The sequence below is a fragment of the Rhinoraja longicauda genome, chromosome 3 (assembly GCF_053455715.1).
Source record: "Rhinoraja longicauda isolate Sanriku21f chromosome 3, sRhiLon1.1, whole genome shotgun sequence".
Lineage (NCBI taxonomy): Eukaryota > Metazoa > Chordata > Chondrichthyes > Rajiformes > Arhynchobatidae > Rhinoraja > Rhinoraja longicauda.
In genome coordinates, this window is record NC_135955.1 from 1,065,071 (window position 1) to 1,091,059 (window position 25,989).

The 25,989-nt window shown below is 45.2% G+C and overlaps 1 protein-coding gene across 12 annotated transcripts in view; it reads left to right on the top strand.

Annotated features, from left to right (window-relative positions):
* LOC144611663 (nipped-B-like protein) overlaps nucleotides 1-25,989 on the top strand; it is a 323,382-nt gene that overhangs the window by 278,716 nt on the left and 18,677 nt on the right. For all 12 annotated transcript variants that reach the window (XM_078430871.1, XM_078430886.1, XM_078430895.1 and 9 more), the window contains 5 exons: nucleotides 198-291; nucleotides 10,503-10,657; nucleotides 11,995-12,085; nucleotides 14,730-14,903; nucleotides 23,082-23,272. In XM_078430871.1, coding sequence (XP_078286997.1) covers nucleotides 198-291; nucleotides 10,503-10,657; nucleotides 11,995-12,085; nucleotides 14,730-14,903; nucleotides 23,082-23,272 — 705 coding nt within the window. The remainder of the gene's footprint in view (nucleotides 1-197; nucleotides 292-10,502; nucleotides 10,658-11,994; nucleotides 12,086-14,729; nucleotides 14,904-23,081; nucleotides 23,273-25,989) is intronic.

Sequence of the window (25,989 nt, forward strand, 5' to 3'; positions counted from 1 at the left end):
CAACGTTCCCCCCTCCGGTACATGGTAACTACTTATTTCTGTGAAGATTGAACCTTGTTCACTTTCAATGTGCTGGTAAGACATGTAGTGCTGCTGCAGAGCAGAGTCCATTTGATGACATGTCATATACGTGATGAATATGAAGAGTCGGTGTATTTAGTCCTTTGTGTAATGGTATTCATCTTGTTTTCTGACAGGTCGTGCAGCATTGTGTGAGCTGCCTGGGAGCTGTAGTGAACAGAGTAACTCACAACCACAAGTTTGTCTGGGCCTGTTTCAATAGGTATTATGGTAAGCAGGCTTACTGAACCAGAGATTCTCCTCAGTAGCACGTGTATGGTCAGTGCAGTAACATTTGCACCTTATGCAGCCAAAATTAATTTCAGCAGATTAAAATATTATCCTTGTACCTCTGCCAATTATATTTTTGTCATTTATATCTTGTTTTTGTCCATTCAACTCACTTGACCTATACAGCAATGTTTATGTTTTTCCCAAGCCATTCCCCAATCTCCTCCATCTAATCTCATCAATTTATACTTTTCATTCCTCTGCTCATCTGCTTTTCTACTCCTTGCTTCAGCCTCCCATTATTTGTAAGGGGTAGAAGCACAGACTTCCCACAGATACCTCTAGGCCCGCTCCTTCATATCTATAAAACCCTCCAACAAGCAGAAATGTGCCTTATATAGTTTCAAAAGCATTAATACACATTAGAATACATAGAAAGAAATTATATTGATTTACAAACTACTTTCACCCAAACTGGCAAGTAGTGATTGGTTTTGGAATCACAAGATACTGCTGCCTAAACAAATGCTGACACCACATTAGCAGGCAGCCACTCAGAGACATGAAGCTGTACAGCACAGAATCAGTTCCTTCGGCCCACCTCCTCATTGCCAGCCAAGTTGTTCAATCAAGCTAGTCCCATATCCCTCCAAGCCTTTTCTATCCACATACCTATCCAAATATCTTTTAAAGTATTGTACTTGCCTGAACGACTTCATCTAGCAGCTGATTCCATGCACCCACCCTCTGTGTGAATAGGTTGCCCCTCTGGTCATTATTAAATCATTCGACACGTCACCGTGATCTGCAAACAATCACCGTATTTATACAGTGAGTGACTGGTTCCTCATTGTTTACATGTTTATAATAATCTGAGGTGGGTCCTAGCCCCAACCTGACAGTCTGCAAATCAGCAGAAAACCAGGACCGAGTCCTTGGAATTAGTTACTTTCATCATTTATTATCTTCATGACATTTTCATTTTTGAATGACCAGATCTGATTGACCATTAATATCCATGGGATGTCTGGCCAGCAAAATTCTATCTTCATTCTGTAATGTTAATACTTACATGAACCACTTGGCATGTTCACTAAATCTTACCTTCCTTTGCAATATTGTTATTGTCAAATTTTAAGATACTTTCATTGTTCTCTTTCTATTTTTGCTAACAGTAAAACTTTTGTGTTTGTCTTTATATCCTTGCAAGCTTATTTTCACACTCCATTTTTGTAGCTCTTATAATTTGCTTTGTCACTTTTTACAGTTCTCTCAGTTGTCTGAATTTTGTGTTTCTAATTTACTTTTTATTTTAGGTTTCTGTTGTTTCTTTAATCATCCATGGTTATTATTTTATGCAAGTAGGCTGCATTTTCCTCAGGGGTATAAAGTCGTTCGATATCACACTGATATAATTTTTAATAGTATTTGCTGTTTGTAGATTTACACCATATTGTGGCTAAACTCATATCACATGAAGATCAGCAAATCTAGAATCTTGTTGCCATTTTGTGTTCCATGGCTTTGAACATACCTTGAACAATTATATTATGATCGGCATTAGATCAATGTTCATATATTGTTAGGCTGTAACTAAATCTGGCACATTACTCGTTAATAAATCTTTTTGTCTGTCTCGTTGATTCTTGGACATAGTTGCAGAAAGGTCTCCTGAATGTATTAAAGAAATTCTGCCCTGAGCTAGTCTGCTTATCCAAATCTATGAAAGTTAAAATCCCATGTTAAAACCACATCCCTTTGTTCCATATTTATTTAAATTCTACATTTTGTACATTCTAACACTTATGCCACTGGGGGCCTACACATAGACCTTGAATTTTTTAATTTTTTTACTTTGGTGATCAGCAATATTGGTTAATTTTGGTTGTTAAAAGTTGTCAGTCAATAAAGCATCCATTTTTGGTATCTTTCGGTCTTTATGAGCTCAACTTAATCAAAATTTAAAAAGTCATGGCTGATGTGATATCTCTTTGCACTGATTCTGCAAGCTACATGGTGAAGCTGTTCTGTGATTTGAAATCTGCTTACCCTTAAGGTAGAGAGAGAGCCGTGCAGGGACCTGCAACCTGCGAGGCACTTTGATAAAGCTGGCCTTAATTCTGCTTCCTTTAGGAAAGTAGTGGATTTTGTTTTTGGTGCGCATGCTTGCGGCAGCACCCGCACATGAATATAGTTGCCTTTGCAATCTGTCAGGTAATGGTTAAGGAACAAATGTGATTTCAGCAGCTGCAATGCCTTATTGATTTACTTTTGCCAAGGCTGTGAGCTGCCTGAACACTGGTGACCTGCTCACAACAGAGACTGGAGCAGAACCTGAATATCTTCAACAAAATCTCAATTTTCTTCCACATCAACGATCACACCATTGGTTTTCATCCCATTGCTGCCATGCTTTTGCTCTGCTGGTTTCTCACCAGTGCAACCCACAAACAAATGGCACTGGTCGATGGAATATATGTACATTTTGAAAGCCATGTGAAGCACCCTGAATCTGAAGAACGGTCCCAACCCGAAGCATTGCCTGTCTATTTCTTCCACAGATGTTGCCTGACCAGCTGAGTTACTCCAGTACTTTGTGTTTTACATCCTGGGTGTAGATTCTGCACGATTGCCAATTATTTGCTGGGACCACCATTCTTAATTCTGCTTGGAATCAGCACTGCCTACACACCACTGTTCTCTCTGGTTAATGATATAAACTATATTCTTATCTTCTATGAAAGTGGAAAGAGTAGAAGCAGGAACAGGCCATTTGGCTGCTGGTGGCTGCTCTGCTGTTTAGGAAGATCGTGGGTGATCTGCAACCTCAGCATCACAGATGATGCTAACCGTGTCTCTTCAATATCCAACAATCTAACATGTCTGTCTTGAATGTGCTCAACAACTGAGCTTCTGCGGCCTCCTTACATTATGAATTCTAAAAATTCACAACTCTTTGGGTAAAACATGTCTCTTTTGGCTAATGGCTAAACCTGGTTCCAGACTCCCCAGCAGGCCAAACATTGTTTCTAAATCTACCCTCAGCAGGATGTGTCTGCTTCAGTGGCTGGGAAATCTAGTAATCCAGTCAGCTGCTTCATTTGAGACTTAGTGAATGCATCTGTCAGAGAAAGAGCTATGTGTGTGATGTTCTGAATCAGCTGTTCCTCAGACTACGTGTAGATCAGATGGCCACATGTCCTCATGTAATAAGGCTTGTCTAGATTAAAGCCCTAAACTTCATTGTTTGGATCAGTTAGCGGCTTGTGGTTGTTGCTGTTTGAATTTTTAAAGGATGTTTGTTAGAGTCATAGATAGAGTCATAGATTGATACAGTGTGGAAACAGGCCTTTCGGCCCAACTCACCCACACCGGCCAACAATGTTCCAGCTACACTAGTCCCACCTGCCTGCACTTGGTCCATATCCCTCCAAACCTGTCCTATCCATGTACCTGTCCAACTGTTTCTAAAACGATGGGATAGTCCCAGCCTTAACTACCTCCTCTGGCAGCTTGTTCCATACACCCACCACTCTTTGTGTAAAAATGTTCCCCCTTCAGATTCCTATTAATTTTTTCCCCTTCACCTTGAACCTATGTCCTCTGGTCCTCGATTCCCCAACTCTGAGTAAAAGACTCTGTGCACCTACCCGATCTATTCCTCTCATGATTTTTTAATACGTCTATAAGATCTCCCCCTCATCCTGCACTCCATGGAATAGAGACCCAGGCTACTCAACCTCTCCCTATAGCTCACACCCTCTAATCCTGGCAACATCCTCGTAAATTAGTTATCCAAAATCCTTGTTAGTTGAAGTGCTTCCGTGGTGTCCTCATTGCAGATGAAAGGCTTAAGGTGAGTTAGCACAGGGAGATACTGGAGCTGTGCTGGTTTCTGTACAATACTCCATCGCTGATCCTCATGTCTTCCCAGCTGTGGGAATGACCATGGGGCCTCTCAGCCAGGTGAGCTTCAACATCCTGATGTTGGTTCAGTTTAGAGATACAGTGTGGAAACAGGCCCTTCCGCCCACCGAGTTCACCTGACCAACATTCACCCGTACACTAGTTCTGTCCTACACATACGAGCAATATACATAATCCAATTAACCTACAAACCTGCACGTCTTTGGAATGTGAGAAGAAACCGGCACATCCAGTGAAAACCCACATGGTTACATGGAGAACGTGCAAACTCCACACATACAGCACCTGAGGTCAGGATTGAACCCAGGTCTGTGGCGCTGTAAATCAGCAGCTCCGCCACTGTGTCGCCCTAGCTAATGAAGCCAATATGATCCCAATATGTCACTGCTATCCAGGTGACACCTGGAGATTCCACATGAGATTTTGTCTTGATCTTGGTTCCAATCCTCTGTGGCTGTTACCGGAACATCATGGTGGAACCAAGAATGTGCTGTGACTAATTAGTCTCCAGACCAGCAACTGATAGCTCTGTGTATATCTTGAAGATCACGTCAGCCACCAAAGCACAATCAGTAGTGGGCTCCAACTGAGGTCAGTCATAGCACTGGAACTCTTCAGTGTATACTAGTGGTGCTCTCACAGAATGTTGATGACTGCCCAGCCGTACCAAGGTAATGAGCTTCAGGACATTGAAAAAATGCCCCAAAGAATATTTCATGATATTTCCAGAAAAGCTAGTTCAGAAAATGGATCTTCAGTCAAACTCCCCCAACATTGTCGTTTCTACTCCCTCGTGAACAACGTAAAAGCTGGAGAGGAGCTTCATGTCCAGTTCTGTGGTCAGCCACTTGCCCACAAGGCAGAGGTCTTGGTCTTTGCTTCTTAACATCTGCTCTTCTTCAAAGAGGATCTCTCTGATCCCAATATGGACCAGGTGACTAGATCCACCTTTCCTCTTGATTAACCTTTTGAAATGCTCCTCAACCTGGCGTACAGTGTGGCGATTCTATTTTGCTTGCAAAGGATCCAGTTAGTGAATGCCCGACATTTAGGATTGTTTCTGCACTGTCTGTCCCACTAATTTTGCCTTTTCAATTTGCCAGTGATGAGGACATCTGATTGCTTTATCTATTTGTTGATGGGGTATGGATGTTGCTGGAAAAGTTACCTCTTCTGTCCGTCTTGAATAGCCCTTGAACTCGTGCAGCACTTCACAGCAATGGGTTTTGAGTCACAAATAGCCCAGCCAGGATGGCAGGTTTCCTAGCCTGTATGACATTGGTAGATCAGATGGTTCTTTTATGGCATTCAGTGTACCTTCACTGAAACCAATTTTAATTAATTTAATCTTGAATGTAATTTTCCATCTGCCGTGATGGAATATGAATGTGTCTCTGGATCCATGGCCCAGCACTTTGGCTCTCGGTACTCATCAAGAGGATTCCAGGAGAAACAGTCTGGTTGCTGGTAACGATGGGGCCACTATTGGGCATTGCTGAGATCTGCTCCAGTTCCAACTCTCCCTGCCCATGTGAACTCAAAGTACTTTTGGCTTACTACACGTGGACTACACGGACATATGGCCTCGACTACTGATGCTTCCTTATGACACAGTAAAGGGGCCAGTCCCAACAATAACAATATTTCTCTTCAATTTTTCAAAAGTTGCACCCAATTCAGCTTTAATTTTTATACTTCAGTCTGGCGTTGACTTGAATTTCATTCCCACCATTCAAATCTCTTTAGATTTCTTGAGTTCTTCTATTGTACTTTGAATTGGTTTGTCCATTTAGATTGTGAGTGATTACACATAGACTGGATCATAGTGCCGTAGTGACTATAATTCGGGAACCCTTCAATAAATCTGGTAAATTCTGAATCGGCTTCAAAAATAAATAATAATGAAAGCAGCTGGATTGTTATAAAACTCCCATCGGGCTGATTCATATCTTTCGGGAAAAGATGGCTCCTAAACTCTTGACGTGGACTTGAGTAAATTGGCCTGCCATGCCGGGTGTGGAGCACGAGGTGGATTATTGGCTCCTACACTCAATATGGAGTGGTGAGATGGTAATCCAGGCTAGACAGTGGTTGGGAAAATGCTGTGGCAGCAGGGATCTAGAAATAATGATCGGATTAGGCAGAGTCATCGCGGATTGGCGAAAAGAAAGTCATGATTGTTAAATCTGTTCCAGTCTTTTGTGTTTAATTATTAAAGAAGGTGAGTGGGAGCCAGTTGTGGTCAATTTACATTTTAAAAAAAGCTGGTGGTAAAGTGGAAGATGAGAGTTTAGTGGACAAAGTTAAGGTGTGTGGGATTGAGAGTTGCGTACTGGTATGGAGTGAGGACTGGTTCATGGACAGAAAACAGGAAATAGCCCAGTCATTTTGGGACTGACAGCTTATGACCAATGGCTTGCAGCTCTTCACAGTCCATGTCAGTGGTTTGGAAAAGGGGTGCAAGTATATTACATCCACGTTCATCAGTGATACAAAAGTGTAGATTGTGTGGAGAATGCAGAGGATCTTCAAACAGATGTAGGCAGTAATTGAACAGTGCCAAACAGGAACAGGCCCTAATGTGACAAATGAAATGCAATTTGGAAAATGTCAACTCGTTACCATGGTAAAAAATAGAAAATAGCTATTAACATACTAGTCTTTATCAATCGGGACATTGAATATAATAGTTAGGAAGTCAAATTGTAGTTTTATAAAACTTTGGTTTGTCAGAATCTGGAATATTATGTACAGTTCTGCCAATCACAGGATGGATGTGAAGGCTTTGAAGAGTGTGTGAAAGTGGTGCACCAGAATGTTGCCTGGATGAGAGGCCATTAGCCATTTAAATTGTTTTCTCTGGTAAAAGTTTATAAAATTATGAGGCATAGATAGGATAGATGGTATTTTGCCATGGTCGAAATGTCAAGGTGTGATGAGCAAGGTTTAAAGGAGATTTGCACAGGAACTTTACGCAGACAGCAGTGGGTGTCTGGAACACGCTGGCTGGGGCGGTGGTGGAAGCAGATACAATAGCAACGTTTAAGAGGCATTTAGACGTGCAGGCATGCAGCGAATGGTTGGATGCAGATCACGTGCAGGCATTTGGGGTTGAAATTGGCAGCATGGTCAGCAGAGGTGTGTTGGGCCAAAGGGCCTGTTCCAGTGCTGTACGATTCTGTATTGCTATTGAGAGAAACCTGAGTATCAATCAAGGAAATTTAGCAGGCAGGTACAGCAAGCACTACATCGGTGAGACCAAGCACAGACTCGGTGATCGTTTCACTGAACACCTCCACTCAGTCCGTCTTAATCTACCTGATCTCCCGGTGGCTCAGCACTTCAACTCCCATTCCCAGTCTGATCTTTCTGTCCTGGACCTCCTCCATTGTCAGAGTGAGGCCCAGTGCAGATTGGAGGAACAGCACCTCATATTTCGCTTGGGTAGTTTACACGCAGCAGTATGAACATTGACTTCTCTAACTTCATGTAATCCCTGCTTTCCCTCTCTATCCCCTCCTCCTTCCCAGTTCTCCCACTAGTCTTCCTGTCTCCGACTACATTCTATCTCTGTCCTTCCCCTGACATCAGTCTGAAGAAGGGTCTCGACCTGAAACGTCACCCATTCCTTCTTTCCCGAGATGCTACCTGACCCGCTGAATTACTCCAGCATTTTGTGTCGACCTAAAAATTTAATGTATTGGTCCTTTTGCAGGATTTGAGTACGAGAGTGGGGATTTTTTTACAGCAAATGCATTTTTTGTTGTTGCCTTAAATCCATATTCATTTCTCCCTGCGGTAATCTTCCACTGATCTGCTGACCAAGAATCTACCAACCTCTATTCATAGGTATTTATTTCACAAAATGCTGGAGCAACTCAGCAGGTCAGGCAGCATGTCAGGCGAGAAGGAATGGGTAACGTTTTGGGTCGAGCCTCTTCTTCAGACCTCTATTCATACACTACTTCGCAGTGGTACAAAATTTTGGTTAGACAGCACTTGCGTATTGACTACCGTTCTGGTGGCCACACCAGAATTAGGATGTGGCAGCAGTGGAGAGCGTGCAGAAGAGTCTCACCTGGATCTTGCATGAAATGGAGGGTTATGGTTATATGGAAACATTGGGATAGACTGTGTTTATTCCCACTGGATCATAGGAGGCTAAGGGGTGACTTTGTGCAGGTTTATATATTTGAGAGACATGGATAAGATAGCACTCATGTATGGTTTGATTAGTCATGTGGTTTGATTTGCCTGGATAGCGCACAAATAGGTTTTTCACTATAGCTCAGTGCACGTGACACAATTAAACCAACATGGAGGGAGACTAAAATGTAGGTTTAAGGTGAGGCAGGATAGATTTAAAAGGGATGAGAGGGGTAAATTATCACACAGGAGGGTGCATGTCATGAACAAACTGTCAAGGGAAGTGATGGAGGCAGATATCATTACAATGTTTTGAAATGTATGTGGATAGGAAAGGCAGAGAAGTTGATTCAGGCACATGGGATTACTGTAGGTAGGTATCACATTCGCCATGGACGTGGTGGCCCGACGGCCCATTTCAGTGCTGTACATTTCTATGATGCTTCCCTGGTGCTCTGAGAGAAAAGAATTCCACATCTTGTCTGTCTTAAAGGGCAACACCTTTTTAAACACTGACTTCTAATTGTAGATTCTCTTCACATGTAGAACCCTTCGGAAATTTGTATTTTTCAATTGTTCTTCTCAGAGACGTTCTTCTCAGCTCCAGCCTACAAGCATGTAGAACAGTACAGCACGGGAACAGGCCGTTCAGCCCACAATTTCTGTGCTGAGACAAACTCTTGCCTGCCTGCAGACAATCCATATTCCTCCATTCTCTGCACAGGCCTCTTAGAGCCTCTTAAATGCCACTCCAGGCACTCGCCATCCTCTGTGTAAAACGAACATGCCCCATACATCATCGTTAAACTTTGCTCCTCTCAGCTTAAACCAATGTCCTCTTGTGTTTGATATTCCCATCCTAGGAAAAAGATTCTGACTGTCTACCCGATCTATGCCTCTCTCCATTTTATATAGTTCTATCAGGTCTCCCCCTCAGCTGTGACGCTCCAGAAAAAATAATCCAAGTCGGCCCAACCTCCCCTGATGACTAATATTCTCAAAGCCAGGCAGCATTCTGGGAAACCCCTTCTGCACTCTCTCCAAAGCTTCCATATCTTTCCTATAATGAGACTACCAGAACTGCACATAATACTCCAAATGCAGCTTAACTAAAGCCCTGTAAAACTGCATCATGACTTCCTGACTCAATGCCCCAACCAGTTAAGGCAAGCAGGCCATATGCTGCCTTTATCACTCTATCTACATGTATTTCCACTTTCAGGAAGTTATCGACCTGGACCCCAAGATCCCACTGAACATCAATTGTTGCTTGTTCTACCTTTTAGTCTTAAGAAAACCTCCCACTCCAGGAATTGGAACAGTAAATATTCTAATGAAGTGCCTCCAACATGTTAAGGACTTTTAAATAAGACATTTCTCCAAACTGTACTCCAAAGGCGTCTCAACTACAATTCTAAAGGTGTTTATAAGACATCGTCTGGCATACTGTGTACAGTGTTGGTCTTATTATTTAAAGAACGGTGTTAACGCAATGAAAGTTTGTTGAAATTGGAGATTGATAGATGTTTGGACATTAAGGAACTCGGAGGACATGGGGATAGTTCAAGAAAGCAGTGTTGAGAGAGATCAGTCATGTTCATATTGAATGGCCAGGTAGCACGAGAGGCAGAATGGCCTATTGCTGCTTCCATTTCATACATTCTTTAGAAAGCATCTGTGGAGTTAAAATAGAAAACCATAAAATAATATTTTGGGTGCCTTCTCTTAAGGATTTTATCTATTAGTTAGAATACCTGGGAATCCTATTTGAGATCGATCTGCCTTTAGAAACTTTATGTGAGACCTAACTAAATTTACTCTTATTGGAGACTGGCCTTTATGTGGAATAAGTAGAAGTGTTTCAGGTAGGAAGGTCCCTGTATGTGTTAGGAAATATAAGCCACAGAAAGCATGATGTTAGCAAACCATCTACTCTTTCTGTCCTAAACAAGCAACTGGTGCTTCCAGAGGAACAAGATGTCCTTGACTCCCATGGACTTGGGGGCCAAGCATTAAATGGTGGGATTGATATAGAAATGGATAAGATTCTGGCCACAGGCTAATGTGTGAGGAAGAGATAATGTTGTAAATATTGTTCTTACAGAAATCTAATAACTTGTCTTTTACTAATGTGGCAGGTGCTTTAACTAAGCTGAAGGCACAACATCAGGAGGATTTCAACAGCACCACCCTGGTCGGCAATAAACCTGCTCTCCTCCGGTCCCTTTTTACTGTTGGTGCACTGTGCCGTCATTTTGATTTTGATCAGGAAGAATTTAAAGGCAACACTAAGGTAGTAATGTTCATCTATAATTATAATTAGATTAATCTTGATTTGTGATGACTTGAAGCTAACAATCCAATCACGATTGAACACTCTGTGGTTGTAACATTATATTCCGCACGGTGTTTGTCTGCTCTCTGCACTACTTGTTGTATTTGTGCATGGTGTGATGGTACTTGTGTACGGTAAGATTTAACTGGATAGCACGCAAATCTAAGGTTTTCACTGCATCTTGGCATATGACAATAATAAACTGGTGATGAGGGATCCCAGTTTTCAGTGACATCTGGGTAGATAGGGTGGTCAAGAAGGCTTTTGATACATTGTCCTCCATCGGTCAGCGCATTGAGTATACAAGTTGGGATGTTACGTTACAATTGTACACGACATTGGTGAGTCCACATCTAGAGTACTATGTTCAGGTTTAGTCACCCTGCTATCGGAAGTTCTTAAGTTGATATGTTCTTGGAGTAGAATTAGGCCATTCGTCCCATGGCTGATCTATCTTTCCCTTTCAACCCCATCTTCCTGCCTTTTCCCATAACCCTTACTAATCAAGAATCTGTCAATTTCTGCCTTAAAAATATCCACAGTCATCTGTGGCGATGAAATCTGCAGATTCACCACCATCTGACTAAAGAAATTCCTCCTCCTCTCCTTTCTATTTTCTTTTCTATTTCTAAAACGTCCTTTCATTCTGAGGCTGTGCCCTCTGGTCCTAGACTCTCCCACTAGTGGAAACATCCTCTCCACGTTCACTCTATCTGGTCCTTTCACTATTCTGTCACTTATGACATGACCTTATGAGAAGTATAGGCACACAGGAGACGTGGGTGTGGGATCCATCTATGACAAAAGAGTGGAAACAAACCGCATTTACTAAAGAAAGAGGACATCTCGGAAGTCCTGGAATGGGAAGTCTCAGCTTGGAAGCAGATGCGGAGGAAGTTTCCACTCTGGGACCTACAAGATGGCCTCTTTCTTCGAATGTTATGGAATTCATTGGTCGTCAAGAAGGCTTGGGACTCTGTTTTCTTTGTCACATTATTTTGCAGTTTCTGCTGTCTGCTTTGCAATGAATTAACAGCATGTAACATTATTGAATGCTTATTAAAATACATTGTAGTTATTTAGAAATGAAATTTGGCTCGTGTGCCTTTTGTGATCAGGAATGGGTGTTGCACCATCAGATGCAATCCTGTTAAATTTAGGCGTACTGGCATTCCAGATACTGTGCCATCAAGTAGATAGGTGCATGGATTTTTGTTCAAAGTATAAATTTTACTTTAGTGAACTGAGAGGAATTACGCGGTATTTAGTGACATTTCTGTTTGCTTCACATTCAGGTGATTATTAAAGAAAAGGTGCTTGAACTTCTGCTCTACTTCACTAAACACGAAGATGAAGAAGTTCAGACCAAAGCAATCATAGGCTTGGGTAAGTAGCTGAAGTGGGTTTGGGGCCGGGGTAAACGGTGTTGTGCAAATGGAACAGAGGCCCTTTAGCCCACTTTGCTGTCTGTGATGCCTTACACTAATCCCATCTTAACTGTTAACATCTATGTATTACTTTTTTAAGGAAAAATAAAAGAACTGAAAGTTGTGGCAAGTAAACAAAAGGGTGCAGTCTGGTGAGATTACTGTTTTGGCTCTAGTCTTTGTTCAATCTGCTGGACCAGATCAATTTGTGGTCAGAATTGTCAATGCCCAGTAAGTCGGTCAGCATCTGAAAGGCAAATTGTTGTAAAAATGAAATATAATGAGAATGCTGGAAACATTGAGGTCCAGCACCATCTGTGGAGAATGGAGTTAACACTTGAGATTAGAAACACAGACATCGAAAATAGGTGCAGGAGGAGGCCATTATGCCCTTCGAGCCAGCACCGCCGTTCATTGTGATCATGGCTGTTCATCCACAATCTGTAATCCGTGCCTGCCTTCTCCCCATATCACAGAGAAGGGAAAGAGGAGGCATGAAACAGCAGGTTCTGGATTCTGATTCAAAACACAAGTTGCAGGAGGAACTCTGCCGTTTAACCCCTGCATCATTTCACCATCTATTCCTCTCTCTCCCTTCTCCCTCTTGCCATTGATGCTGCTCCACCTGCGCTTTGTGTTTTGTGATGGGAATTAGAGAGAACAAAGAGTATGTCTGTGCAGATGGAATCTTTTCTCAAATTAACATACAAAGCTGGAATAAAAGCAGAAAATGCTGGTCCAGCAGCATCTTTGGGAAGAGAACAGTCAATGTTTCAGGTTGAATACCTTTGGTTAGACTGTAAACCAGCTTTGGGCGGCACGGTGGCACAGCGGTAGAGTTGCTGCCTTACAGTGGACGCAGCGCCGGAGACCCGGGTTCCATCCCGACTACGGGTGCTGTCTGTACGGAGTTTGTACGTTCTCCCCGTGACCTGCGTGGGTTTTCTCCGAGATCTTCGGTTTCCTCCCACACTCCAAAGACGTGCAGGTTTGTAGATTAATTGGCTTGGTAAATGTAAAAATTGTTCCTGGTGGGTATAGGATAGTGTTAGTGTGCGGGGATCGCTGGTCGGCGCGGACCCGGTGGGCCGAAAGGGCCTGTTTCCAAGCTGTATCTCTAAACTAAACTAAGCTAATCTGGTCAACGAGTGATTGGAGGAGGTAGAGGATGAGAACATGTGGGAGTTGAGAAATGCAGAAGCAGGGGAAGAGCAGGGTGGGCATGATCCCCAATCCTAGAGAAGCCAAAGCAAAACCACAAGCAGGCTGGGCCAACATCGCAGCGGACCAACTGATACCGGCAGAGAAATCCAGTTAGCTGAAGTTGGAAAATCCAATATTGAGTCCAGAAGGTGGCAACGTGTTCCACACAGCAGATGAGGTGCTGTTTCTCAAGCTTGTGTTGGGACTCAGTGTGATAGTACAGGAGGCCACAGAGTAGGGTTGCCACCTTCCTCACTCCCAAATATGGGACAAGGTGACGTCACCCAGCCAGCAGCCACGTGCTCCCACTCCACCAATGGTGGCTGTCCGGGCTGGGAGGCGGGTTGCTACACAACCTCCGTTAGGCGGCGCCCAGGCCTACACTGTCCTGGACTACAGTGGCCCCCGGGCTACAGTGTCCAGGCCTACAGCACCATACAGGCCTAATACGGGACAAAGCCGGTCCCGTATGGGACAAACCAATTTAGCCCAAAATACAGGATGTCCAGGCTAATATGGGACAGGTGGCATCCCAACCACAGAGTGAATCACCACCTCCTCACATGGGAAGACTGTCGAGATGGCGGGAAGAGAAGAGGTGAAAGGACAGCTTGTTGTGTTTGCATGGGAAAGTTCCAGAAGAAGGAGGTGGATGTGGGTCAGAGGAGTGGACCAGGGATTCACATAAGGAACAAGTTCTGGTGGAATGCTGAAAGGCAAGGAGAGGGAATACCAATACAAATCTGGATCGGTGCTATTTTTGAGTCTTTGTTGCTGGGTATAGGTAATGAACAAATCTTCCACTCTAACCGGATTTCAGCGAGAGGCATCTTTTCATGAAATATTGTAAATATTTTTCTTATGTGCGATACAGAATCAGTTTTGTATCTGTATTGGAAAAGTTAGTAATTCATTCTTGAGAACTTGAGTAATGGTTTGATCCAGCATGGTGTGAACATGGAACATAAGGCAGCCGTACTGGGTTTGTGTCGTAGTCCTCCATCTCCAACATCAGGTCCAGAACACGGATGCTTTCAGCATCATTCAGAGTAGCTAAGCGTTGCACTGCCGTGAACCACTCTGAAATCTGGTGAATTTATTTATTCCTGTTTGAGAATCCGTGATCTGGCAGTGATATTTAGTGCCTTTTCTAGAGAAGGCTCAGTCCAGAGAATCGTGATGAGGACAGTTATTGGTCTTGCAACTTGCGCTTGCGTTCATATTATGCTTCAAAGTTCCAGCTTGTAGAAGGCTTATGGAGTTTATAGATCACAAACACTGGTTATGCTCAGTACTCTAGCTTCTCCTGCCCAACTCTTAGCAACATATTCTTTACAGTTCATCTTGTCTCCTTGTGGAAATGGCTGTCACTGAATTTAGTGCACCCTGTCGTTTTACAGGTTTTGTTTTTATTCAACATCCGGATCTGATGTTTGAACAAGATGTGAAGAATTTGTACAACAATATTCTTCGAGACAAGGAAGCCTCGATTGGGCTGAAGATCCAGGTCTTGAAGAATCTTCAGACGTACTTGCAGGAGGAAGATTGCCGCATGCAGCAAGCAGACAAAGATTGTGAGTATTTGCTTCCTTTTCAGAGTATCTTTACTTTACTGCTCAGTTAACTGTAGTATATTGTCCACGGGTGCACAGAAAATCCAGTCTTCCTTAAAAAGATCCATTACATACCTGTTCCCAATGTGTACCAGTTGCTGGGGTTATCTAGCCAACACCGCACTGTGTTTTGTGCAATCATTCATCACTTGGGCAGTCCTGCCCCTCCAGCTCTGCAGCTGCATGGCCGTTGTGTATGTCCTACTGCCTCCAGGAGTGTGTGGCAAACTCCTGTTCCTCAGTGTTTCTCAGTACACTACTCTTAGTAGAATATAACAAGGTGGCACTTTGATGCAGCTCCGCCTACAGTCTATCTGTCCCTTTTGTCTTTTTGTGTTATTTTTAGTGTGTTTTAAAAGTTTGTGTTAATGTTCTCTGGTTTGTTTTATGTGGGGTTGGGTGGGAAACCTTTTTTCAATCTCTTACCTTGCCGGAGATGCGATTGTTTTCCGGATCGTATCTCCAGTCTCTCTGCGGCCTAACATCGTGGAGCTGGAGGATTTGCCTGGGACTGACTTTGAGCCCCTCCGTGAGGCGTGGACTTATCATGGGGGCCGATTCCTTGCCTGGGATCGACGTTCCAACCGCGGCCTGCGGACTTTAACATCAAGGAGCTCGCAGTCTCGGGTTGAGACCGAGGTCGGGAAGCTCCAGCCGCACAAAGTTCGACAAATCCCAACCTGGGGTATGTCACCCGGCGCGGGGGAGCTGAGATCCCCCCCACCCCCCATGCAGGAGCTTGATCGCCCCGATGAGGAAGGCCCACTACCAGCTATGGGAATCAGATCATCCCGTCAACGGAAAGTTAGAGGCCCCCGATCGCTGGAGGGCAAAGGGAAGAGATTGAACGTTTTTTGCCTTCCATCACAGTGAGGAATGTGGAGGAGTCACTATGTTCATGTTAAAATGTATTTTGTGTGTTCTGTTGCTTTTTACTGTTATGACTATGCAAATGAAATTCCACGTGTGTTGCAAAACATAGCTGGCTAATAAAGTATGATTATGATTATGATAGGTGCTGTTGGACACCATGCCCATTCCAACTGCTCCATCATTTATTCACATAATGTCCGATCTTATCTTTGGCCAGAGGGGAATAGTCCTCATGGCATTGCCAAAATCTAATTTTCTATTGGATTGGTATTTCTTATTCTAAACTCCAGAGAGTTACTCAGTTTATCTTTTACGGCAACTCTTCATAGCGGGAATCCAATCATAAAATATTTCTGCACGCGCCACCATTGAGGTTTCATGAAGATTTCGTGCACCTGTCACAGAATCCCCTACTTTATTTCATCCCTCTTTTTAATTACTTCATGAATTTGCACTTTTTACCTTTCAAGGTCTATTTTAATATTCTTGTTATCGGTATTGGTTTATTACTGCCACATACTGAGATATAGTGGAAAAACTTTATTTGCGTGCTATCTATTGAGCCACACTACAGACCTCCCAACCCTTCCGAATTTGGCTGAAAGTTTCCGCTTTCTTATTTCAATACCGCCTTTCCGATTTCGACACACATTTTTCCGCAAAACACATACCTTGCCCCTCGCCCCACCTCGCCACTGGCCGCGCCTGGTCTGGTCTCGCCACTCGCCCTGCCCCTCGCCCCACCTTGCCGCTCTCCTCGCTGTTCGCCCGGTCTCGCCCCTTGCCTGGCCGCTCGCCGCTGGTCTCGCCTTGCTGCTGGCCTGGCTGCGCCTCACCACTGGCCTGGCAGCGCCTTGCTACTGGCCACGCCTCGCCGCTGGCCTTGCGACTCGTCTCACCACTGGCCTGGCCGCGCCTCACCACTGGCCTGGCTGCGCCTTGCTACTGGCCACGCCTCGCCGCTGGCCTTGCGACTCACCTGGCCGCGCCTCACCACTGGCCTGGCTGAGCTTTGCTACTGGCCACTCCTCGCCGCTGGCCTTGCGACTCGCCTCGCTGCTGGCCTGGCCGCGCCTCACCACTGGCCTGGCTGAGCCTTGCTACTGGCCACGCCTCGCCGCTGGCCTTGCCGCTCGCCGCTGGTCTCGCCTTGCTGTTGGCCTGGCCGCGCCTCACCACTGGCCTGGCTGAGCTTTGCTACTGGCCACGCCTCGCCGCTCGCCACAGGACTCGCCTCGCTGTTGGCCTGACCGCGCCTTGCCGTTGGCCTGGCTGAGCCTTGCTGCTGGCCACGCCTCGCCGCTGGCCTTGCTGCTCGCCGCTGGTCTCGCCTTGCTGTTGGCCTGGCCGCGCCTCACCACTGGCCTGGCTGAGCTTTGCTACTGGCCACGCCTCGCCGCTGGCCTTGCCGCTCGCCACAGGACTCGCCTCGCTGCTGGCCTTGCCGCGCCTCACCTCGCCGCTGGTCTCGCCTCACCGCTGGCCTGGCTGAGCCTTGCTGCTGGCTACGCCTCGCCGCTCGCCACTAGACTCGCCGCACCTCGCTGCTGGCCTGGCCTCACTGCATAGCGTGAGGCCGGTTGATGTTGAGAGGGGATGGGGTGGGTGAATGGGGGGGGTTGGGGTGCGGGGGAGGGGAGTGGGAGGGGGAGTGGAGGTGAGGGGAAAGGGAGTAGGGTGGGGGGGAGGGGAGTGGCGGTAGGGGGGAGGGGGGGTGGGGGGGGACATAGACCATTGTGATTTGCTGTTGAAGACCACTGGAGCAAGTATGTCTTCAATGAAATTAGGTATGTGCCGTTTTAAGTGAAACTCTTTCTTCATAACTTAGTCATACATTTTATGACCATTGTTATTTTATTCAATACCAAGAGAATTGGGATGTGTAAGGAAAAAGCAAAATAGATTGTGTTGCAAAAAGTATTTCTGTTCAATAACCTTTCTATAAATAGCAGAATATACTCATGATAACCCTGACATTGTACATGTAGTCCAAGAACTACAGACTGTTGGATATAATAGTCGTTTTTCACACATGAACGTAGCGCGACACGTATGCGCATTTGGCGTGCATACTTTTGTTTTGGTGAAAAGTTGCATTACGCAACATATTATGCATTTTGATGTAAAATTCTGAATTTTGAACATCAAAATTATGAATTTGTAAAATCAAATATTGCGAGGTCTGGTTTAGAGATACAGCGCGGAAACAGGCCCTTTCGGCCCACCGGGTCTGCGCCGACCAGCGATCCCCACACATTAACACTGTCCTACACCCACTAGGGACAGTTTTTACATTTACCAAGCCAATTAACCTATAAACCTGTATGTCTTTGGAGTGTGGGAGGAAACCGAAGATCTCGGAGAAAACCCACGCAGGTCATGGGGAGAACGTACAAACTCCGTACAGACGGCGCCCGTAGTCGGGATAGAACCCGGGTCTCCGGCGCTGCATTCGCTGTAAGGCAGCAACTCTACCGCTGCGCCACCGTGCTTTAATAGTCTCTGCTCGTAGCTGGACTGCTCCGTCCCAGGGAACATCCTGGTGGATCTCTTCTGCACCGTCTCCAGTGCCTTCACATCCTGCCGACAGTGTGGTGACCAGCACCGCACTCAGTACTCCAGCTCATATAGGTGCAGTGTAACCTCCTTGTTCTTGTACTCAATGCCCCAATTAATGAAAGCCGTCCCATATGCCTCTTAACTACATTACTTGCCTTGCTGCCATCTTCGAGAATCCTTAGGCTCCCTATGTTTTCAATACTTGCTAAGACCTCACCATTCATGGTGGTGTCCCAGCCTTATTAATACTCAAAAAATGCATCCTCCCTCAGTGTCTGGATCAAAGTCCATCTGCCATTCTTCAACACATTTCAACAACACATTTCAACAACACATTGATGTCCCACTGCCACCTGACTACCTTCTAAACTTTTATATTAAGGCACCTGAACAATCTGCCAGGTTGGCATAGATTGTTAGGAAAGCCAATACCAAGAAAAGAGCACAAGTATAAAGGAAATTCATAGCAGAAACATGTTGTTCTTTGGAAGCACCACGAGAGGTAAAGAAATGATTTTAAGAAGAAAGTAATCCTAGTCATAGAGTTGTACAGCCTTGAAACAGACCCTTCAGCCCATAACATCTGTGCCAACCATGGTGAAACTCACACGAATCACACTTGCGTGCATTAATTCCTTGTTCTTCCATCCCTTGCCCACTCAAGCCTATCCAAATGTCATTTAAATGTTGTTATTGTTCCTGCCTCCAGCACCACCTCTGGCAGCTCATTCCAGAATCCAACTAGCCTTTGTGTAAAAGATTTACCCTCGTCCACTTTACAGCTCGTCTCTCATACCTTAAACCTAGGCCCTCTAGTTTGAGATGCCCCATACATGTAACTAGTAGAGTGGATAAGGGAGAACCAGTCGATGTGTTATATCTGGACTTTCAGAAGGCCTTCGACAAGGTCCCACATACGAGATTGGTGTACAAACTTAAAGCACACGGTATTGAGGGTTCAGTGTTGAGGTGGATAGAAAATTGGTTGGCGGACAGGAAGCAAAGAGTAGGAATAAACGGGTCCTTTTCGGAATGGCAGGCAGTGACTAGTGGGGTACCGCAAGGCTCAGTGCTGGGACCCCAGTTATTTACAGTGTATATTAATGATTTGGACGAGGGAATTGAATGCAACATCTCTAAGTTTGCGGATGACACGAAGCTGGGTGGCAGTGTTAGCTGCGAGGAGGATGCTAGGAGGCTGCAGAGTGACTTGGATAGATTAGGCGAGTGGGCAAATGCATGGCAGATGCAATATAATGTGGATAAATGTGAGGTTATCCACTTTGGCGGCAAGAACAGGAAAGCAGAGTATTACCTGAATGGTGAACGATTAGGAGAAGGGGAGATGCAACGTGACCTGGGTGTCATGGTGCACCAGTAATTGAAAGCAAGCGTGCAGGTGCAGCAGGCAGTGAAGAAAGCGAATGGTATGTTGGCATTCATAGCAAGAGGATTTGAGTTTAGGAGCAGGGAGGTTCTACTGCAGTTGTACAGGGCCTTGGTGAGACCGCACCTGGAGTATTGTGTGCAGTTTTGGTCTCCTAATCTGAGGAAAGACGTTCTTGCCTTAGAGGGAGTACAGAGAAGGTTCACCAGATTGATCCCTGGGATGGCGGGATTTTCATATGAAGAAAGACTGGATAGACTAGGCTTGTACTCGCTGGAATTTAGAAGACTGAGGGGGGATCTTATAGAAACATATAAAATTCTAAAGGGGTTGGAGAGGCTAGATGCGGGAAGATTGTTCCCGATGTTGGGGGAGTCCAGAACCAGGGGTCACAGCTTAAGGATAAGGGGGAAGTCTTTTAGGACCGAGATGAGAAAACATTTCTTCACACAGAGAGTGGTGAGTGTGGAATTCTCTGCCACAGAAGGTAGTTGAGGCCAGTTCATTGGCTATATTTAAGAGGGAGTTAGATGTGGCCCTTTTTGCTAAAGGGATCAGGGGGTATGGAGAGAAGGCAGGTTCAGGTTACTGAGCCGGATGATCAGCCATGATCATATTGAATGGCGGTGCAGGCTCGAAGGGCCGAATGGCCTACTCCTGCACCTATTTTCTATGTTTCTACATGAGAAACACACTCCTGCAATCTACCCTATGTACTCTACAGTTGAACATTAATTTTTCCAGCACCCTCTGTTCCAGAGCTTTTCTGGATCACAGGTGCTCCTTGGCTTCCGATGGGGTTCCGTTCCGAGAAACCCATCGGAAACCAAACGTATTGTAAGTGGAAATACATTGAGCATGCGCGATCACGTGGCTGGAGGCGAGCGGCGGTCGCTACGGGTCGCTGCCGTTTACACCATCGCAAAGTCCAACTAATGCAAGTCAAAACATCGCAAGCCAGGGAGCACCTGTGTATGTTTTTCCGGATAAAGATTGTTTATTCAATCTATCTATTCCCCTAATGATTGTACATCTCTATCAGATCACTCCTCAGCCTCCTTCACTCCAAGGAATAAAGTCCTTGCCTGCCTAACTTCCCCCTATAGTTCAGTCCCTTGAGTCCTGGCAACATCGTCTGAATTCTTCTCTGCACTCTTTCCAGCTTAATGACATCTTTCCTATAGCAGGGTGGCACAATTGTACACAGTACTCAAAGTATGGCCTCACCAATGTCTTGTACAATTGTAGCCTAATGTCCCAACCACTCTACTCTCTGTTGGCCAGCATGCCAAAAACCTACTTCACAACTAATCTGTCCTTTGACAGTTATGTATTTGTGAATCTTTTGCTCTTTTTTAACATATCATCCTTTGACATTTCATTATCTCCAACATTTTCCCACCAGTCATGTCCTCACATCTCCACCCCTTCCACCTCCCTCCAAGACCACTTCCGACCCAACTCCTTGGTCCACTCAGCCAAACCACCCTCTCCCCAGGTACTTTCCCCTGCAACTGCAGGAGATGTAACACGTGTCCCTATGCCTCCTCTCTCTCCTCCATCCAGGGGCCTCAGTAGTCCTTCCAGGAGAGACAGGTTCACGTGCACCTCCTCGAACCCCATCCACTGCATCTGGTGTTCCCGATGCTGCCTCCTGTACATTGGCGAAACCAAGTGTGGACTCGGCCAAAAACTAGCACTGGGTCCGCCAAGGCCAGCTGGATCTCCCACTTGCTGCTATTTCTAACACCTTTTGCTGACCTTTCTATCCTGGGCCTCCTCCATTGACAGAGTGAGGCCACACGCAAACTGGAGGAACAGCGCCTCATATTGCACTTGGGTAGCTCACAATTCAACGGCACAAACATTGAAAATTCCAATATTAGGTAACCTCTGACAATAACCTCACCCCCCTCTTTCTCCCCACACCCCCCTTACTTTCCCTCCCCTATGGGCTCACACGTATTCCTTCTCCCCCTCCACCTACATTCCTTCCTCTGGCTTCACAATTCCCAACTCTGCAATCCTTATATCACATACCTTTTTTTCAGTTTTAGCCTTTCTCCAATCATCTGCCTCTCAAACCTCCCCCCGTCTGTGTTCAGCTATTACCTGCCACACTGTTCTACGCCTCCTCTCCTGCGTCTTTCATTACTCCCCTTACGATCTGTCTGAAGAACGGTCCTAACCTAAAATGTCACCTATCCATGTTCTCCAGAGATGCTGCCTGACCCGCTGAGTTACTCCAGCACTCTGTGAAACGTCACCTATCCATGTTCTCCACAGATGCTGCCTGACCCGCTGAGTTACTCCAGCACTCTGTGAAACATCACCTATCCATGTTCTCCACAGATGCTGCCTGACCCAGATGCTAAGTTACTCCAGCACTTTGTGCCCTTATGTGTATTTAGCTGTTCCTGAACCTTGTGGTGTGGGACTTCAGGCTTCTATAAATGTTTTGCTCAGTATGGTAATTGTCAGTACGGTTTGAGCTGGAAGAATCCAACATGTGCTCTTTTGCATTTCTGATTATTTGTTCGAGGGATGGCGGGTTATTGGCATGGTATGGCATTTGAAAGTCGACCACTTTAGTGGTGTGAAGTATTAAACAAGCTGGATTGAATGAGGAAAGTGTTTTTTTTTCCCCCCTGATGGATAATGAAGAAAATAGATAGATTCTTTTGAAAACTCAATTGTTTTCTAAATGTGATCCATTTTCCATGTTGATTTAGTTACCTGAATGTAAATTCTCAGTGGAATTCATTGTGGTGTTTGAGTAGCCCCTGCTGAGGTAATTCAACTGCAGTACTACCCCTGAGATGGAGTGCAGCCCTCTCCCGTTTCTGAACAGGGAACGATGCAAACCGTTGGGAGTGGACAAGCGGTTTAGCAGCAGCGTTAACGTGAAGTTGTGGACGATGAGTGTAGAAAATCACAATCCAGGTGGAAAGGAGAAACATTGGGATTAGATTGAACGGCACAGTGGCTCAGCAGTAGAGTTGCTGCCTTACTGCGCCAGAGACCCGGGTTTGATCCTGACTACGGGTGCTGTCTGTAAGGAGTTTGTACGTTCTCCCCGTGACCTGCGTGAGTTTTCTCCAAGATCTTCGGTTTCCTACCACACTCCAAAGACGTGCAGGTTTGTAGGTTAATTGGCTTAGTATAAATGTAAATTTCCCCAAGTGTGTAGGATAGTGTTAATGTGCAGGGATCACTGGTTGGTGCGGACTCGGTAGGTCGAAGGGCCTGTTTCCGCGCTGTAACTGAACCAAAGATGTACACTGGTACTTAGATTTGATTTCTGTCTTTTATTCCCACAGGGAAGAAAGTGGCCAAACAGGAAGATCTCAAGGAAATGGGTGACATTTCCTCAGGAATGAGCAGTTCCATCATGCAGCTATACCTCAAGCAGGTTCTAGAAGCATTCTTCCACACCCATTCTCCAGTTCGTAATTTTGCACTTAATGTCATTGCTTTGACGCTAAACCAGGGCTTGGTCCACCCTGTTCAAGTAAGTTGTGCGTCTATATGGCAGAAGTGATTAAATGCTCAATTCTATATTTAAACATTATCCATGAAACCTATAACTATTTTTAACTGTTGCACTAATTTGTATTTGCTCTGTGTCCTGATTTCATTCTGACCCTCTGAATTTCCATCCACCTGTGGCAACCTTTAACTTCCTTGCGTCTATTTGTCTCTGCTGTAAAAGTATACAGAGACTCTGCTTTCATCATCCTTTGAGGAAGTGTTCGATAGGCTCGACCTTCAGGGGAAGTATTTTTCGTGTGAGCCTTGACGAGTGACCCCCTAATTGTTACCACTTTAATCTGTGTGAGGTATTATCCACTTTCCAATGACATATTTAGGAACCAAGGAGTTTCACTTGACTTTCCTTGTAGGTATTACGATAACATTTAGGAGACAATTAGACAGATACCTGGATAGGACAGGTTTAGAGGGTTATGGGCCAAGCACGGGTCGGTGGGACTAGTGTAGATGGGGCATGTTGGCAGACATGGGCCAGTTGGACCAAAGAGCCTGTTTCCACATTGCATGCCTCTTTGACGCTACCAGCCAGTATTTTCTCTTTGCCTTATCTATGTACCTCCCACACAAGTCTAAAGAACGGTTTCAACGCGAAATGTCAGCCATTCCTTCTCTCCAGAGATGCTGCCTGACCCGCTGAGTTACTCCAGCACTCTGTGAAACGTCACCTATCCATGTTCTCCACATATGCTGCCTGACCCGCTGAGTTACTCCACCACTCCGTGAAACATCACCTATCCATGTTCGCCACAGATGCTGCCTGACCCGCTGAGTTACTCCACCACTCTGTGAAACATCACCTATCCATGTTCTCTACAGATGCTGCCTGACCCGCTGTTATTCTGATTTTTTGTGTCTATTGTCCCTTTGCCTTGTTGATTTCCATTTAAATGCTCTTTCTGCAGGGCTCGGGCTGCGTGCTTCCCTTCTTGCTTTTCCTATCCATATGCTTCTTCACTTTCAGAAGCGTGTAGATGTGAGAGTCAACCATTTTATTTGCAACTTCATACTTGGTCTGATTTTTCGTATTTGGTCTGTCCCAACGTTTAAGAGACATTTACACAAATACATGGATAGGACAGGTTTGGGGGGATATGGGCCAAATGCAGGCATGTGGGACTAGTGTAGCGGGGACATGTTGGTCATTGTGGGCAAGTTGGGCTGAAGGGTCTGTTTTCCACACTGTATGGCTCTATGTTATGATTCCTCAAAGATTTTGATAGGTGAGAGGTGTCAATATGCTGGGATTATGGCCACACATGACTGTGGAACCCAGTGTTAAACGCAGGGATGTGGCAAAATTAGACCACATGGTAATGGGGTAGGGTATTGACATGGGTAGAGAATTGGTTGGCAGACAGGAAGCAAAGAGTAGGAGTAAACGGGTCCTTTTCAGAATGGCAGGCAGTGGCGAGTGGAGTGCCGCAAGGCTCGGTGTTGGGGCCGCAACTGTTTACCATATATATTAATGATTTGGATGATGGAATTAGAAGTAACACTAGCAAGTTTGCGGATGACACAAAGCTGGGTGGCAGTGTGAACTGCGAAGAGGATGTTAGGAGGTTGCAGGGTGACTTGGACAGGTTGAGTGAGTGGGCAGATGCGTGGCAGATGCAGTATAATGTAGATAAATGTGAGGTTATCCACTTTGGCGGCAAAAATAAGGAGGCAGATTATTATCTCAATGGTGTCAGATTAGGTAAAGGGGAAGTGCAGCGAGACCTGGGTGTCATTGTACACCAGTCACTGAAAGTTGTCGTGCAGGTACAGCAGGCAGTGAAGTTAGCTAATGGCATGTTGGCCTTCATAACGAGAGGATTTGAGTAATAATAATAATAATAATATATTCCTTTATTGTTCCACACCGGGGAAATTCACAGTGTTACATCAGCAAAGTGGATAGCAAGAGACATTCATTATAAATAAAAGTAAAGACAAGGATAAATTGTCATCAGTTTACTGTGTATTCCTTAACTGTTACTGTTGACTGGTCTGCTGGGAGCAGTGCTGGTTGTGCAGTCTCACAGCAGCGGGAAGGAAGGACCTCCTATATCTCTCCTTCACGCACTTGAGATGAAGGAGTCTGTCACTGAAGGAGCTACACAGTGCAGTGACAGTGTCCTGCATCGTTGTCCAGCAGCGATGTTATCTTTGCCATCATCCTCCTCTCTCCATCATCCGCCTGTACTGAGTCGAGGGGGCAACCCAGGATACTCCAGAGCTGGCCTTCCTGACCAGGAGTACAGGAGCAAAGAAGTCCTTCTGCAGTTGTATAGACCACATCTGGAGTATTGTATGCAGTTTTGGTCTCCTAATTTGAGGAAGGACATCCTTGCTATTGAGGCAGTGCAGCGTAGGTTCACGAGGTTAACCCCTGGGATGGCGGGACTGTCATATGAGGAAAGACTGGGCTTATATTCACTGGAGCTTAGAAGGATGAGATGGGATCTTATTGAGACATATAAAATTATAAAAGGACTAGACAAGCTCGATGCAGGAAAATGTTCCCAATGTTGGGGGAGTCCAGAACCAGGGGCCACAGTCTCAGAATAAAGGGGAGGCCATTTAAAACGTTTTCACCCAGAGAATTGTGAATTTGTGGAATTCTCTGCCACAGAGGGCAATGGAGACCAATTCACTGGATGAATTTAAGAGAGAGTTAGATAGAGCTCGAGGGGC